The 18,210-nt window shown below is 30.7% G+C and overlaps 1 protein-coding gene and 2 long non-coding RNA genes across 4 annotated transcripts; all 3 read right to left on the bottom strand.

The window, feature by feature from the left end:
* Positions 1-1,314: 1,314 nt before the first annotated feature.
* On the bottom strand, positions 1,315-4,161 carry LOC131597124 (uncharacterized). The gene is made up of 3 exons (XM_058869837.1): positions 2,156-4,161; positions 1,822-2,065; positions 1,315-1,671 (listed from the first exon to the last, which is right to left on the bottom strand). The coding sequence occupies exons 1-3, from the start codon at positions 4,159-4,161 to the stop codon at positions 1,315-1,317; spliced, it is 2,607 nt and encodes an 868-aa protein (XP_058725820.1).
* Positions 4,162-5,059: 898 nt separating this feature from the next.
* LOC131594754 (uncharacterized) lies at positions 5,060-7,207 on the bottom strand. Its single transcript, XR_009281485.1, has 5 exons — positions 7,100-7,207; positions 6,850-6,905; positions 6,732-6,749; positions 6,119-6,169; positions 5,060-5,170 (listed from the first exon to the last, which is right to left on the bottom strand). It is a non-coding gene; the product is annotated as an uncharacterized LOC131594754 (long non-coding RNA).
* Positions 7,208-16,450: 9,243 nt separating this feature from the next.
* On the bottom strand, positions 16,451-18,210 carry LOC131599099 (uncharacterized). Of its 2 annotated transcripts, XR_009282555.1 has the most exons (3): positions 18,182-18,210; positions 16,743-16,928; positions 16,451-16,644 (listed from the first exon to the last, which is right to left on the bottom strand). It is a non-coding gene; the product is annotated as an uncharacterized LOC131599099 (long non-coding RNA). The 2 variants fall into 2 exon arrangements; XR_009282554.1 differs by lacking the exon at positions 18,182-18,210 and having other exon boundaries at positions 16,743-18,170.

Here is an 18,210-nt window from a genome sequence, read left to right as displayed (position 1 = left end):
TTTGCTGAGTGTTTTCTTCTTCACCCATTATATTTTCTTCTTCCTCAACATTCTCACATTCATCTTCTTCACTATTTTCTCCATTTTCTTTGAGGAATTCTTCAACTGATGTCGATTTACACATTGGGCTTCGTTTTGTCTTCTTCAAGCCACTTCCTTGCTCTGTCCCGGAATTTCCATCAACTTCTACCATTGCCCTTTTCATACGATTCTGGTTTGACCTTGAATCAGCAGTGTCAGCCACCCGTTTCTCCTTAGGTTGCTCCTTTGCACTTGAAGGATTCTGCTTTGCACTTGAAGGATGTTTCTGATTCGCACTCGAAGCTTATTGCTTAGTAATTGAAACTTGTTGCTTAGCACTTGAAACTTGTTGTTTAGCACTTGGAACTTGTTGCTTAGCACTTGAAACTTGTTTAGCACTTGAAACCTGTTTCTTAGCACTTCCTTGTTGCTGCTTTGCACTTGAAGGATTCTGCTTATCATTTCCTTGTTGCTGCCTGGTCCTTGAATCAACAATTCCAGGCCCTGTTTTTTTAGTAAGTTGCTGCCTTGTCCTTGAAGCAATTTCAGGCCCTGTTTTGGGAATCACTTGCTTCCTGGTTGAATCAGTACATTCAGCCCCTACTTTTCTGGGAGTTGTCTGCCTTGTCCTCATTTTGGTTGGATAAAACACATCGGCCGAACTATCAATCTTTGAAGCAGTAGTTTCAAACTTAGATAAGTTGAAAAGTTCCCTAGATGCAGGCACAAAAGGAGGTCTGATGCCTACTTTACTAGGTCCTTCACGATTATTATTATTTACCATCTCGCATTTGATATCATACTTCTTAGCCAATTCAGCACTGGATCAAAATAGAGGCAACCGAAAATTGGCGGTAACTTGTTCACCCTTTTGTGCGGCAGCCGTCTTCTTTTGCAAGTTTGAAACCTTCTTCATTTTCTGTTAACATGGAAAATATTAAAAGAAACAAAGTTTAACCAATCAACACTAATTTGCAATATTCAAACGGTTAACAATAAATCACTAATCATTAGATCTATGACTAACTCAAAACAAATAAGATTCAGAACATAGTGGATTTACAAAAACAGAAATGAAATAGATTCAACACATAGTGGATTTACAAAAACAGAAATGAAATAGATTCAACACATCTAATCAGTTACATCAGAAATTCTAATGATATTGTCATTCTCCTAATGAATACAACTCATAAAACCAATACATGAAAAGTTCAAATGGAAAATAAAAAAGAAATGTATTTGTTCAATGCCATATCCAATCAGTTACACCAGAAATGAAATAGATTGACATTAGTCCATGAAATCAAATAGGGTATCATCATAATCAAAATCCTCTCCATCACTTTCAGCTTCATTCATTTCATGAGGTGTTTCAGCTATTGTTGCAGGTATGTCTTCCCTAACCCAATTTAATTCACCATCACCATCACTATTTTCTCCACTTTCAGCTTGTAAGTTTGACGGGTCAGCAATGTTAAAGAAATCTCGTGGAACTGTTTGCAGAGCATAATGCCGGTTTGGATCAAAAGGGTCTTGGATATAGTAACATTGATGAACTTGAGAAGGTAGCACAAATGGATCATTCTGATAAATTTTCTTATTGAAACGCACACAAGTAAGTCCGTATTTGTCTTTTTCAACCTCAAACTAATCGCACTTAAACAAAACAAAGTTGAAATTTCCATAGTAGTATAACTCAATTATATCAACAATGGCTCCATAATATGTGATGGGTTCTGTCCTAGGATTTCCATCCTTGGAGCTAGCGAAACTTGAAGTTAGTGAAACTAAAGTTACGCCAGAATTTTGAGTTTTGCGATTTGCATCTCGTTTTCTAGTATGGAACCTATATCCATTAATGACGTAACCTGGATACCTCTTTGCAACAAAATTAGGACCTCTAGAAAGTTTTTCAAGTTGTAATGGCACATCATCATTCTGGGCACGAGTTTTAAACCATTCACTAAATTCTTTACTTTGACTTTTGGCCTTGGTCCACTTCCTTTTGTTAGTGTTTAAATTAACACTTTGGTCATGCTCACTACAAAAGTCAACAAATTATATGTTAACATATCTCTAATCTTAGGATTAGTAGATAAATACATAGGAGGACAAATAGTTATTGTACTACCTGATGTAAATTTGAACTTCATTGCTTTTGAATAAGATGTATTGATGGGCATCATCCTTTGATTTCACATCAAGATGAAAGGGTTCGCCTGCCCCCCCTAAAGGACGACCGACTGTTGTAAAGTAATCATCTGGATCTGTTTCAAGTGAATCGGTAACATCATAATTCCGACTCTTCCTATTCAACCTTGTATCTACATTGCTATGCAAATACCTTGAGCAAAATGTTATAGCTTCTTCAGCCAGATACCCCTCGACAATAGAACCTTCAGGATAAGCTCTATTGCGGACATAGTTCTTAAGTTTACACAAGTATCTTTCGGTGGGATACATCCATCGAAATTGAACAGGACCACCCAATCTAACTTCATTTACCAGATGAATAGGCAAGTGAACCATTATGTCAAAGAAACTTGGAGGAAATATCATCTCCAACTGACAAAGTATCTCTACAATCTCATCTTCTAGGTAATCTAAATCTTCCACTTGTATAACTTTCTGACATAGAGATCGAAAAAAGGAACCAAGACGAATTAGTGGGGTTGCCACCTCCTTGGGCATTGTGCTTCTTACTGCAATTTGCAACAAATAGTGTAACATGAAATGCGCATCATGGCTCTTGTAACCAGATATTTTTTTGTCACCAACTTGTACACATTTTGAAATATTTGATGCAGTCCCATCTGGTAACTTGGCAGCCTTTATAACTCCACAAAAAATTGACTTCTCGTGCGGAGTCATTGAGAAACATGCTTTCGCAAACTCTGAACGTCCTCCACCAATCTCCCTTGGATGAAGTCTTTCTCTAATTCCCATTTCTTGCAAATCATAACGGGCTTTAATATGATCTTTTGTCTTCCCCAGGATGTCCAAAAGAGTTCCAACAATACTATCAAATATGTTTTTTTCAATGTGCATTACATCTAAATTATGGCGCAATGTATTTTGAGCCCAGTAAGGCAACTCAAAAAAAATTGACCTCTTCTTCCACGGGCCATCAACTTTCTTCTTATTCTTCTTCCCAAATTCATTATTGAAATCTTTTAAGAGTTCAAGAATTTCTGCCCCGTTTAACATGGATGGTGCAGTCCTATGTTCTTCTTCTCCGTTAAATGATTTGACATCGTCTCTCCAAGAATGAGTTCTTGGTAAAAAGGTACGGTGGTCCATATAACACATCTTATGACTGTGTTTGAGGTATAACGAATTGGTGTTAGATTTACAACAGGCACACGCCAATTTTCCTTTGGTGCTCCATCCCGACAACATAGCATAAGCAGGGTAGTCACTAATTGTCCACAGAAGAGCTGCACGCATTTGAAAAGTTTGATTCATTGAAGAATCATATGTCTCTATGCCGGATTCCCATAACTCTTTTAGCTCCTCTATCAGTGGTTGGAGGTAAACATCGATATCGTTGCCTGGAGATTTTGGTCCAGGAATCAACAATGACAACATTGTATATTCAGGTTTCATGGACAGCCAAGGTGGTGTGTTGTATACCATCATCAAGACAGGACATGTACTATGAGATAAGCTCATGGTCCTAAATGGATTAAACCCATCACTCGTTAAGCTAAGTCTTACATTGCGGGACTCACTAGAAAAATCTGGATGGAGCTCATCAAAGTCCTTCCACGCTTTACCATCAGCAGGATGCCTCAATTTTCCATCCTTTGAGCGGTCTTCTTCATGCCATCTCATTGACTCAGCTGTCTTTGAACACATGAACAACCTTTGTAGTCTAGGAATCAATGGAAAGTGCCTCAAAACTTTTGCAGGAAATCTACAGTCATTTTTTGGTTGCTCAGACTCGCATCCTTCAGTTGCAGCATTTTGTTTCCACCGTGAAGCTTCACAAATAGTGCAAGAATTGTCCTTTTCATGCTCCTTCCAAAATAGCATGCAATCGTTTGGGCATGCATCTATCTTCTTATAATCAAGGCCTAAACCACTTATCATGGCTTTTGTCTTGTAAAATGATTCCGGTATGTTCAAATCAGGCATTGCTTCTTTCAATAATTCTAATAGGGCAGTGAATGACGTATTGCTCTAGCCGTGGAGACATTTCAACAAGTAGAGTCGAATCGTGAATGATAACGAAGAGAAGTCTTTGCATCCAGGGTACAGTTCTTGTTCAGCCTCTTTAATCAAATTGTAAAACGTTCTAGCCTCGTCATTGGGACCTTCATGAACTCCGTGTGCTTCTGCCCTATCTCCATATATGTCATGCAATAAGCCAGGAATGTCATCATGTGATCCCTCTTGATCTTCCATCCCATCACCAATTTCCATAGACCTTTCTAGTTTCTCCCCATGGTGCAACCAAACGTCATAACCGTCTAGAAAACCTTTGGCTATTAGGTGATCCCTAATAATATCCCTTGTTTTCCAATATATATTTTTACACTTAGCACAAGGGCATAGAAGTTCACCTCCTTGAGGTCTTCCATTAGTGAAGGCAAAGTCTAAAAATCGAGTAACACCGTTGATGTACTCTTGACTAAACCACGGTAATTTAGTCCACTCTTTGTCCATCGCTTGATAATCTATATATTTGAAACACAACACATAACACATTCAAAACACATAACACATTCAAAACTGAATTCATACAAAAAAATGCACTAACAGTACTAAAACATGTGCTGAGCAACCAAAAAATGACAGGGACAGAATTATTGTATATAAATGGAATTAAACTACACAAGCTAGGGACAGAATCTTTGCAATAATTATTGTATATACATTATATACCTAACATACAACTAATTAGGTAAGAAAAGCACTAACATGATTACTGATTTATAAAATAAAATTCATTTTTAGACGGCAACGGCATTAAATAATCATATACATATAAATCAAAACATTCCATGAGATATACTACCACGTATTAAAATTTATGTGGTGAAGCCTAAAAGAACACAAATTGTTACCTTAAAACAGAGAAATGGAGTCACACACAAATAAAATGGAGTTGTCGCTTTCCTTCGTCTCCTTTGAGGGAATTGAGCTGTATCAATAACAAAAAGGAATCAATAACCACACTGCAGCTATGCTACGCAACTTAATAATACACAAAATTAGATTTATAAAATTCATAACAGAGTCACACAAATTCATAACAGATTTATAAAATCAATAGCCTTGTGTTTGAAACAAACAAATGCTGCCTTTTAAGTAATCTTCAGTAGCAGTTACACACAAATTCAATCTGCAGTCAAAAGCGATATCATGACTGAGAATACCTGGTCTCAAATACCAGAAGGAGGATTTCATGTTTTTTATAATATTTTCTTTCTCTTTCTGCTACATTCACTAAATATGCATAAGAAACTTCCACAGCTTCATGATTTTTAGTTTACATACTGATAGAAACTTAAAGTATGTAAACTGAATGGCCACTTAAGAGCGCAAGAAGTGTACATACAATTATAGCACAGACTATATATATCAGATACCGAAACTTAAAGTAGACATTTCAATAATTGAATTGTTCTACGCCAAAGAAAAACAACAACTAATTACAACATAAGCGACACTTCCTTACGAGATGCACGAACATTAATAGGACCCAATATAAGTTGATGCAAGAAAATTTAAGAAAACAAACTACTAAGTAGTAGTATGAACAGCAGCCACAATAGTAGTGGCACATCAGTTCATCAAATCAAGTCACTAAAACATACAATCAGTTTTAACACTGAATCCTAAAATTATGTATTGTGGATTGAAAGTAGTTACTAGTTAGTCCCAAATCCCAAGCCAAGAATCAGTTATATCATTCTAGCAAGATTAGTTTTGCCAAAAAAACACTTTTCTACTTAAAGGTCATCAAACACAAATCATTCCGCTACAAAGTACATGTCAAAATCAACTCTAGCAAGATCTAATCCAACACAGAGGAAAGCAGCAGCAAACACAAATCTAAGTGAGCTCAGAAACAAGTTAGAACACTGACCTTAGTGCCAAAAGGACCTTCTGGATGATCTGTTTCAAGAATATTCCTCCCCTAAACAAACAAACAAAAAATACATAATTAAAAACTTCCTTCAAATGAATAATCTATAGTATATTGCAGCATAATGGATCCTCAGAGTAAAATTCATAAATTATCATACACATACACATATCATAATAACATATATTCTTCTAATAATCACAAGAAATTCAATTCAATTCATGATATTAAGCATAACTAGCATTCTGATTTCGTCCCAAACAAAAAATCAATTTTAGATTTAACAATACTAACAGTCAAATAACGGAAATAGCAGTTAACTTGAATCTAACATACTTTCTCAACCTAAAATCCAGATCAGTTTTCAACCCTACCAAAATCTAACCTAAATCACCATAACAAAATCTAACCTAAACTCAGTGCCTCTCTCAGTTTCAAATCACCATAACAAAATCTAACATAAATAACAACAACAGATGTAACAATGCAGAGATTAGGTCAAAATGAAGCCCTCAGTAGATTAGGTCAAAACAAAACATGCATCAAATCACACTATCCAAACATCAGTAGTAGAATTTGTTTAAACATAGATTAGGTCAAAAAGAAACCCTACCGTATTAGCCTCCAGAAGCTTCGGTACCTCACATGCAAAACAAAATATATATTAGGTCAAAAAAAAATCAGAGGAGACGAGGGAAGATGAGGAACACGAACAGAGAAGAGAATCATACCCAGATAATCGTACGCAGATGAATAGAGGAAGCCTCCAAAAGCTTTGGTACCTCAACTGCAAAACAAAATATATATTAGGTCCAAACAAAATCAGAGGAGACGATAGAGAAGATGAGGAACACGAACAGAGAATTGTGAGATGAAGAGGGTTAGGGTTCGTGAGATGAAGAGAGTTAGGATTCGTGAGATGAAGAGGGTTAGGGTTCGTGAGATGATTGAGGTTAGTGAGATGAAGATGAAGAAACTAACCTGTAAGCGATGGAGGTGGCAGCAGCGGCGCAACGGCGAAGAGTTTTCAGATAGTTTTGGGAGATGGGGTTTTCAGATAGTGTGAGTGTTTTTGTTCATATGGCTCGTTTCAATGCCTTTGTTCTTTCATTTTTTTTTCTTTTTTTTAATTAAAAAAAATAGAAAAGAAAATATTAAAAGATAGAGGGAAACTAAAAAAAAAGGAGGGAACTTTTGGAGGGTTTTTTTTTGGGGTTTTGGCCACAGTTTGAACTGAAAATTATAGGCCTCGGTTTCTTAGTTGCGGCTTAAAATATCTACCGCTATACAGGCCACAGTTTTACACTCCGGATTCAATATTTCTATAACATACGTCTACGCTTTGATAATCATGGCTAAATCATATATGTGGCCACAGTTTCTGAGCTGTGGACAATTTTAGCGTGGCCGTAGGCCAAATTTCTAGTAGTGACATTTCAAAGGTTTTATGTACCTAATTTTGAAACTTTTTATTAGTTCTATTATTAAACTTCATCTTATTTTAGTCTATGTTCATTGTTCTTATTTTCATGGGTCTATATACATAGCTAATCTTAAAACTAATCTATTTCTATTTTTCAGATGTAGATGAATCATTGATTTGAGTTTATTTTAACATTAAAGAAATAAATGTATAGTGGGGACCTTCATGATTGAAAATTGGAATCAAAGCTATAGAAACTATGCATGTAATCAAAGTCTAACTATTGCAAAGAGATTCAATCAAATCCAGGTAGTTAAAAAATATTGAAATTGTGGTATCAATATCAATCATGCTAAGAGGATCACTTTGAATCATCCGTTATCTAGATAGTTTAAGTTTACTTCACGCCACTTCCATTTATTTTTATATAAAATCTAAGTTATCTAGCTGTTACCGGTCATTACTCAAATCACATTTTTGAGAAAAAGACATGAAGATTATCGTTGTGGATCCCTGTCCTTAGAAAAATTCTAAAGATTTTTGTGTACAACTAGATAATTAGTAGTCACGGTTAATCTATATGTTTTTGCTGCAATTGTTTTACATAGAAAAGTCATGCTGATAGAAACTCAGAGTCAATTTGGCTAAATAACTCCCCAAACTAGTTGTAAAATGATAATTAAAAAATTGTTACAGTTCAATAACTAAGAGTTTTGTAGATACTAGATAGTAGGATTTACAATGTTTTTGTAAAAGTTAGTCCTTTTGTTTTTACCTCTTAATAAGTAATTTTAATCAAGCTCTTTTTACAGTTAAAGAATGGTCATCATTGGTTTAAAAAAAAATAATACCTTTTGGTGCTTTCAAATTTTAAAGGTATTAATCTTTTCCCTAACGTCAAATTTTAATTAACAAAAGGAATGACTTAATTACTCTTTTCATGATGCATGTGGTGAATCTTGTATATATTTTGTTTTATTTAGAATTTATGTTTGTATGTACTCCACTTGTGATTGTAAATCAATCTTATGGTGCACTCCATCTTTTACTACTACCAGCTATGCTGCTATTGGGGCATGCTAAAGATGGGCTACTATTTTTGAATGAGAGTATTATTATGTTGGAATTTTTAAAAATGGGCCACTATTTTTGTATGACAGTATTATTATGTTGGAGTTGTTTTATATTGGTGTGCTGTAAGAGTCGTGGCACTATATTATTTGTTGTGGAAAATAAACCATGTACACAATCCAATGTAATAATGGATTTAACATTGTAAAATCATATTCATTTATAATTTTAATTGTTTGATTATGTGGTGGGATTGTATGGCTTCCATTTCTTGTTTGGATTGAATAGTTTAGTTGTTGGATTATATCTTGTTAATAATATATTTGTTGTTAAAAAAGATAGTGGCTTAGATTTATGTAAGATTTGTCTTGGTTGATTTGTTTTCATTTTCTTATACAGTAAGGTATCAATGAAGACGTTGTTGAGGACGACGACGTAAATGATTAATTTTAAGAGAACGATTCAAGTGATGAGGATGAAGTAAGTGATGAATTTCAAGACATAGGAGATGAAGAGGATGATGGAGATGCCTTTTAGTTTAAAAAACTTAAATAAGCATATTAAACTTAAAGAAATGATTCATCTTGTCATTTTGATAGACTTATACTTCTAAGTGCTAAACTTATATGATTAATGAATGTTAGCCATTGTGTCTAGTGTGTGAACGTATTTGAGTGAATGTTTGAAGCTATGTATTTGAGTTAATGCTTAAGCATTAAACTTAAAGAAACTATGTATTTTGTCATTTTGCTAGATTTTATTTACATATTTTTTTGTGGTACATCTAATTTATATTTGGTGCAATTTTTGTTTGAATAAAATAAAAAATATTTCTCTTATAGAAACATTTAGTTTTCACTATTTCACTTTTAGGCAACAATTGGTAATTGTTGTCAGATATGACAACATTTGAAAACTGTCCCCACAGAGTGTTCTTACTTTACTACGTTTAGGGAACATTTTTCAGGTGTTGCGATTTTTGACAACAACTTAAAAGCGTCGCCTAAGATAACACCGAAAAAACGTCCCCTTTTCCTGTATTTTAGGCGACGTTTTAGAATATCGTGGCCAAAAAGTAAAAATAAATGTCCCCTAAAACAATAGGCAACGCTCGCACAGAGGACGGCTGGAAATCGTCCCCTATTCTTTTAGGCAACGTTTTCCGCATTTCTGGCTACACTTTTCAATTGTTGTCAAAGAGGAAAAATGTTGTAGTGACGGTTTCAAAGCAAATACATGATTCAAACAATGAATAAAAGTAAATGATGCATAGGGCAAAACAGAAATGATATGATACCCAAGTGTGTTCTAACGTTGTTATGCGCTCCCTTTTTCTCTGAGTCTGTATGCCTGCTTTGCTGTAGGTTGAGGGATGTGTGTTGGTTGCTCTATTGAGGTCGTGTGTTGTGGAGTTGTGGGTTGAGGGATGGGTTTGGTTGCTCTGTTGAGGCAGGGTATTGAAGGTGGTATGAGACATGCTGTGAAAATACATTTCCTCACATTCTATATGATTCTCCACATTTTACTGTGAGAGGCTTTGTCTGCATGTAGTCTCTTTTATGTGAAATTAAGTTCTTAAATTCGACTATTGTATTGAATATTCACGTGCAAGTGAGAGACAATTATAACATGGTTTTTTAAGAATATTGATACATATGTGGTTACAAAAAGAAAACATTTTCATGAAAATATGAAAAGTGACATATAACATGAATAATGAATTAATGCATGCAACCGTGTCTGCATGTGCATGCATGCCATACATCATAAATGTACATTTTGTCAAAATAGAAATAAAAATTTATCATTCAAATGGAAGAATAAAAGAAGCTATAACTGATTTCCTCAAGTTCCATTTTCCTTTTCTCATAGGGGACTGCTATTCATTGGACGACGACAATTGAGAGCATTGAGAGCAAGTCCTATTAGCTACTAATGTAGTAAGTTTTTTTTTTTTAAATAAGCAATTGACATTAAAGGGAGCAAAAGGGATGCTCCACCCCAATACAAAGAGGAATGCTCCTACCTCTCGAAACAGTCGAGAGGTCGAATATTCCATAAATAAAAATTACAAAGATTCACCTTCTTATAATAATAAGAAGTCCACCTCCAAGAATTATAGATAATCTCCGACATACAATCGGTGAAGCTAAACGGCTCCTTCTTGAAAATAACCGCATTTCTCATCGACCAAATAGCCCAAATTGTAGCTAGCCAAATATTACCCACCAACATTCTCTAATGTAGTAAGTTTTGATTTGATTCATAATTCTTAGTTGAATAAATTGCCTTTCTTTTATCCTATTTAGGTAGAGTATAATGAAATCATAACACTTTGTAAATTTTATATTTTCCAATTCAATTATATATAACTCATATTAATATAGCTATTTGTTTTATTTTCTTTTAATATTTTTTAATATAAGTTTTTTTTGAGTTATTTTAAAAAAATAACGGGAACATGATGTTACTGATCAAGTGGTTGAATATTAACGGAAACATGAATTTAATGATCAAAATATTTAATTTTAGAGGGAACAATAACAACACCCACAAAATATTGAATATTAACGGGAGCACGAAAATTGATCAAAATTTTGAATATTAACGGGAGCACGAACGTTATTGATCAAAATTTTGAATATTAAAGGGAACACGAAGTTACTGATCAAAATAATGAATATTAACAGGAACACGAAGTTATCGATCAAAATAATGAATATTAACGGGAACACCAAGTTATCTATCAAAATATTGAATATTAACGGAAGTTATCTTATTTCTTTATTTTTTCATATAATTTTTATTTAACTATCCGATTTTATTTTCTATACTAAGTAAAACATCTAATATAATTATACAATTGATTCATATATTTTAATATATGGAATAATATATTTGATTTGTAAATTGATTTTAATCAATTAATATTAACGAGAAAATGAAGTTAGTAATCAAAATATTGAATATGAACGGGAACATGAAATTACTGATCAAAATACTTAATATTAACGGAAATAATAAATTATTACAATAATTCCAAAAGAAAAATAATATTTATATAAACAAATATTAATATATATTAGTGGAAACATGAAGTTACAAATCAAAATATTAATATTAACGGAAACATAAAATTAGTGATCAAAATATTGAATAATAACGGGAGCATAAAGTTACAGATCAAAATATTGAATATTAACGAAAACATGAAATTACAAATAAAAAAATTGAGTATTAACGAAAACATTAAGTTACTCATGAAAATATTGTATATTAAGGAGAACAAGAAGTTATTGATAAAACTATTGAATGTTAACGAGAACATGGAGTTATTAATTAAAATTCAGTATTAACGGGAAGCGATGCCAATATGTTGAAATTAAATGTGATTAAGTTTATTGCATTGGACAATTGACATTGTGTTGTGTATTCTTTATGCAGGTCATATTTTATTCTATTGTTGGTAAAACAGAAATAATTTAAGCCAAATATTTGATCTTCCAATTTTTATTGCATACTAATAAAATAACACATCACTCATATTTATATGTGGCATCTTCTAAAATGACGTAACCAACTGAAACACCTTCAAAATTACTGAATATTAACGGGAACATGAAGTTACCAACAGGAACACCTTCTAACTTTATGAAGCAACCAACGGTTACACATTATACCATTATGCTATATAATTAAATATTAATAATATTAATTTTTTTTAAGCCTATTAATCCCAATATATTAACTAACATTAAAATATTAGGTTACCAACTTAGGCCCAACCTATTAGGTTATACCATTAGATAACATACTTTGAAAAACACTTTACCCCAAACTATTCAAAAATAATTTATGTTTTTCACACATCTTTTTTCATTATATTAATCTATGGCCTAATTTTTAATCTTTTACTAACACCTCTAATTTCCCTCAACCCAAATACGCGAAAACGACGGGTACCCGTGCGATGCAGTAAAATATTATTAAATTGACTTATCAAATTAGGTTCAACATATTCTTACAAACATTTAGGCCCAACACATTAAAAATAACTTATGTTTTCCACACATCATTTTTCTTTATGTTAACCTCTAATCTAATTTATATTTTTTTCCTAACATTTCTGATTTTTCTAAACCCAAATGCGCGAAAACGACAGGTACCCATGCGAACGCACGGGTAAGACACTAGTTATAAATAGAATGGAAAGAATTTGTTAGAATGCATAAGAGAGTGACACTTGGCAAACTTCCTAAAGTACTTATTTAGCTTTATTATATTAAATGATTAAATGATATATTATATACCATTATTTTATTTTTTTGTAAGTAATAAAAATTGTAGACAACTTTCAAGTAAAATTGCATCTCACTCTTTTATTTTTTTTCTTTTTATATATTTAATCCAATCCAATCCAATCCAATCCAATACAATCCAATCCAATCCAATCCAAACCCCATATACCCGACAAAGAATTGAAAATTCAATCTAAACCCCATATAACCGACAAAGAAATTGGAATTGGGTGGGTTACATTGGCGCAACAGGTCGTTAAATTTATCAAGGAGTTGGGCGGTTCGGATTTTCATTGGATTTGATATTGAAAACTGCACCCGTTTAGCATAGCCCATTTCTATCCATTTAGTGATATTTCTTAAACTAAAATCTATTTTAACCCGCATGTTACAGAAACTAAACTTGAACTGGTTTGGTTCGGATCTGCTGGTCTTGTCCACCCCTTATCACACAGACTTAGGAGTGGTGATGGCTCGAATACCTTGTTAGATATAATTTTCCGCTATGCAGATCCATTGAAGACACATGTTTTACAATTCTTAGTAGAATTTCATGTTGTATCTTATATGGATCATCTTGTAGCTTAGCTTTTGTATATACTCAATATCAATTTTAACGTTTCATGCATAATATACTAGTCAGTTATATACTACAATATATATTAATAGTTAACTTTATAAAGATATGAAATGAAATCAAAACAAATAGATTTGAAATATTTTTTATTTATTACTCTCTATATATCTTGTTGTTTAATTGTCTATTTAATTTAACTTAAACTTTTTTGTTTATAATAAAACAAGGGACGTTATTTTGGCGGTATAATTATTGTATATGAACAGAATTTATTAGATACTAACCTACTTATATCACTAAGCATTTTTTTTAAATTATCTTTGTTGAATTTTCACAAAAATTGTAGTCTCATACATTTATTGATAGTAAATGAAAATTCATTTATTTTTTGTTAACGAAAAAAACATTTTATTTATTCAAAAGAAGCCATTTCTAATATTTTAAAAATTGTTTATTTATTAAATTTTACTCTATTTCATTTTATTCAAAAAAAAATTCTATTGATCTGTGTTCTTTAGTTTTTACTCTTCTTCTATTTATTTATTTTACAATGATTTTATAATAAATAGAAGAAAAATATGTTTGATTGTAATGTATTCTTTATCACCATTGATTTTGTTGGATGCCTTTAGTTCTTTGTAGTTTACATTTGAAATTATTCTTTGTCTTTTCATTCGGTTTATCATTACATTGTAACAAATTCAAACTGTTTTTCTTAAAACATAAGTATGTTTTAGCATATTATTAATAGATTAAATAGTTGTGTTAATTATTATGTTACGTTTAAATTTGTATGCAAATGGAAAATAAACTCTGTATATTAAATTTAACGAAAGTTTGATAATTTCAAATTGAATTAGTCTTTAATAAATATTTAGATTTAGAAGACCATTTCAAATAAAGAAAGACAACAAATCCAGAAAAGAAAAATAGATTTTCAGTGTTTGGTTTTGCCTCTCAATTAATTATTAAAATTAAAATAATATACACCTTAATTTCATTTTTATTTAATTAAATATTATATAATATGTATAAAAAAATGGCACAACGTGCTCGCATCACACTAATTATATAATATTAGATACTTTTCTCATATTTGAATTGGATTCAAATACAAATTTTTGTTATAAATTAATACGAAAGTTAAGGTAAATGATCTATATTTTGATATTAAATAATAAAATTATTAAAATGCTTTTTACAATTTTAGATACACTTTTTTCTTATTTCAAGACGGAGCTTATATCATAAAAATAAAAACATAGTGAGTTATGTTTAAGATTTTTTTCTTGTTTATGAAATAATTTTAATACACAAAAAATATAAATAAAAATTTAAGAGTTAGATAGAGAAACCAAAAAATGAAAGAAATTTACATTAGTAGATAGAAGTAGATATTGAATTTGAAAATTTGTGTGTAGTGCTTCAATACAAAATTAATATTTTTAAATTTTAATTATTATTATAATTTATTTATTATTATTATTATTATTAAGTTAAAGATAGTGCAGTGACATTATAAAATAATTTCACTGTTATTTATTTGGGATTCATCCCTTAGTTCTCTTTTTAATATATCTCTTGCTTACACAAAAAAAAAATCAGTCATGTCATATAATTTTTTTAAAATAATAGTGTGACTTGCCACTTAATATGATTATTCTACATTTTTTTTTCTCTATTATTATTATGAATAATAATAATAAGTTACTATAAAAGCAATAGTACAATATAAATAGTAGTTCTATTGAGTGGCAAGTTTCAATCAATTCGCAAAAGAAGTGTAAATATTTAGTGGAATCCTTGTCCTTCCATGTTGTTGTGTTAGAGTTTAGGTACTTGTTATATTCATTTTATAAAGTATTGTCAAAATTTAGTGGAAACCGTATTCATCCATGTTATGGTCAAATTTAGGTACAGGAATATTCACTTTATAAATATTATGAAAGATATTAAATTTATTGTATACTCTTGTTAGTGAAACGGGTCACATCAACATATTGAAGAAGAGAGCCAGAAAGTGGGTGGAGTGATAAAATGAAAGTCTAAAGCAAGTAGCATTAGTTCTTGGATTCTTTTTCTCTTTATATGTGTAAGAGGAAACAACCCTAGAGACATAAACCAAAGAAAATTGGTTTGAGACATAGAAAAGGAAAGTATTACTGTATGGCAATTAATATATAGGAAAAAGTGAAATGAAATTCAAACTAATTCAACGGTTTACAAAAATTATTTTCTTGCATTATAAATACTTGTAATAATCCACATTCATTTTATATTATGAAATATTTTTGTTATACGTCTTCAAAAAAATTTAATTTGGAAGATAGGTTATAGATATTTTTAATACTAAAAGGATATAAAAAATTAATAAAAAAATAATAGTTTAAATCTTAAGTGTTTGAATTTGATTAATTTAATGCAGCGTGTGAATGAAAATGAATTTATTTTTACACGGTGATGCATCGTGTGTATATATGATTTACGTTGCATAAAATTCAAACAAGAATACAAACAAATTTGCATCATTAATTTAATATTAATAAATAATGTTTAATATAATTTAATATAATTATAATTTTTCATTGTGATATGGAAATAAAATGACCGTAGTTGTAACATGAAAAATTAAGAAAGTATTTTCAAACGTCATGTATAAAACATTATAGTATTTTTTAGTTTTTAAATCTGAGCATTCGGTTTTAAAACAATTAAAGAGTATTTAGACAACATTGAAATAAAAAAGGAGAAATTTTGTTCAAGTAAACTTTAATTAAAAGTATATTTTAATGTTTTGAAAAAAACTGTTCTATCGGAACTAAAAGTATGCTTCAATTATTGAATTTTTTTCATATAACTAAAATTTTCTATAAAAAAAACTTAAATAACCATTATTTTAGAAAAAATGTCAATCTAACCACTTTTTAAACTAAAAAAAATCGTCACACATAAGGAAATGTATATACACTTTTTAACCACTTTTTGCTTTATTTTTTATTCAAGTATATATTAGTTGCATCTCTCATACATACACGAGCTTTCACTCCTTTTTGCTATATAGGAGGAAATGTATATATACTTGTAGGTGTTCTTCGTTTTCTTGTGGTGTTGGGCAAATGTCACTATATACATCCTTCTCGTTGGTATACCCATTTACCTGCAGATGAAATGAAAATTCATATATTAAAGTGAAATATTATTAAATCAAATACATGAAAATATCCTTTAAAAAAAATTCATAGACTATTTACACACATTGGCGGTATCAACATCTTGACAAGTTGTAGTATATTTTGAATTGATATACTCCCTTTTGATAGACGGATAACTACATATATTTTTCAGCTTTCAATATGTTGAATCGGATATCGCTCCGTGAGCCCAAAAAAATTCAGTCGTGTAGTTATAGTCCGTATCAAAGTCCAAAAGAGGATTTCCAATCTAAAAAATCAATAAATAAGTTCGTAATTGATCAGATATAGTATTCAGATTTATTTATAATCTATTAAAAGAGAGTCACAAAGTTATTCGTTAACACATCATCACAATTTTGTATGTTTTTAAATTTTTGATGTGTCATGCTTGAATCATGCTTCATCAACTCATCTCTTATTCTCTACATGGAGATCCATGTCTTTTATATGTTGCATTGTTTTTAATATTTTTTTATATTATATATTTGCTAGGTCAATTAAATCCGTAAAATTAATCATTCATTTCTCAAATAATTTGCTTTCATTATATTTTCTTTTAAATTACTCATATTTTCATCATGAATATTGCTTGTTCTTTATAATTCATCTTTTGATAATTTCAGACCAGACCACCGTGTAACACATTAGAAAATTAGCATGCTAAGGCTGTTACTAATATATTTAAAATAATTGCTTATAATAAATATATTATAATAATAATAACACATAAAATATTTAAAAAAAAGTAATTTTTATTATACTCGGAAAGAAAAGGAAAAATATAGTGACATAAAGTTGTAAGTTGTTTACAAATGCAAAGTTAAAAGAAAATTAATAAACAATGATGATGAAAGTTATCGGATACAAAATTGGTGACAATAATAAAAATAATAAAACTTCTTTTTTGAATAAGGCTCAGATATTGATAAAAAAGAGAAGAGATTACAAACTGAACCAAAAGAAAAGGGTTAGTTCAATCAAAATTTATCGAATTTAAATAAAGGTATTTCTAATCATTTTTTACAACAACTCCCCTAATTCCAAGAGAGATGGACTCAAAAAAAGAAAGAATTTGTGTTGAGCACTAAATTTGTCAAAAAAATACGCACAAGAGTTTCTCTCCTTGGGATAAAACTTACTCCTATTATTTTTTTTTTATCACAAACTTACTCCTATTATTAAAATCTTATACAATGGCATAAAAAGATATTCAAGTTTTGTCCATTACAAAAATTTGACCCCCTCCAAGATCAATGTTATCATCTCATATATGGACACGTTTCCTGCTAAATATTTAACGATCCTTGCCTTGATAATAGTATTTATTTTGTTTTGCAGGTAAATCATTTAATTCAATAAATTTTTAGTGAACAATTTTTTATTAAAAAATATAAATTTTTGATTATAAACAGTTTTTAGAGGTTGTCAGATGTTATGAATTTAATCCATAAATAACACAAAAGTTTAAAAGATTACAAATTTAAATTAAATAAAATTCACCTCAAATGCTTTGATTGTGGGTTTGAAAC

This window comes from Vicia villosa, linkage group LG4, assembly GCF_029867415.1.
Source record: "Vicia villosa cultivar HV-30 ecotype Madison, WI linkage group LG4, Vvil1.0, whole genome shotgun sequence".
NCBI classification, from domain to species: domain Eukaryota; kingdom Viridiplantae; phylum Streptophyta; class Magnoliopsida; order Fabales; family Fabaceae; genus Vicia; species Vicia villosa.
The sequence above is the reverse complement of the archived record's forward strand: the minus strand, read 5'-3'. Positions and strand labels throughout refer to the sequence as shown.

Excerpts from the sequence above, each read along its gene's own strand:
- LOC131597124 (XM_058869837.1), bottom strand. The coding sequence starts at position 4,161 with ATGCCTGATTTGAACATACCGGAATCATTTTACAAGACAAAAGCCATG. Across the intron at positions 2,066-2,155 it reads GAAGTTCAAATTTACATCAG|TGAGCATGACCAAAGTGTTA; the intron begins GTAGTACAATAA and ends TGACTTTTGTAG. Across the intron at positions 1,672-1,821 it reads GCAAAACTCAAAATTCTGGC|TTTGAGGTTGAAAAAGACAA; the intron begins GTAACTTTAGTT and ends AAGTGCGATTAG.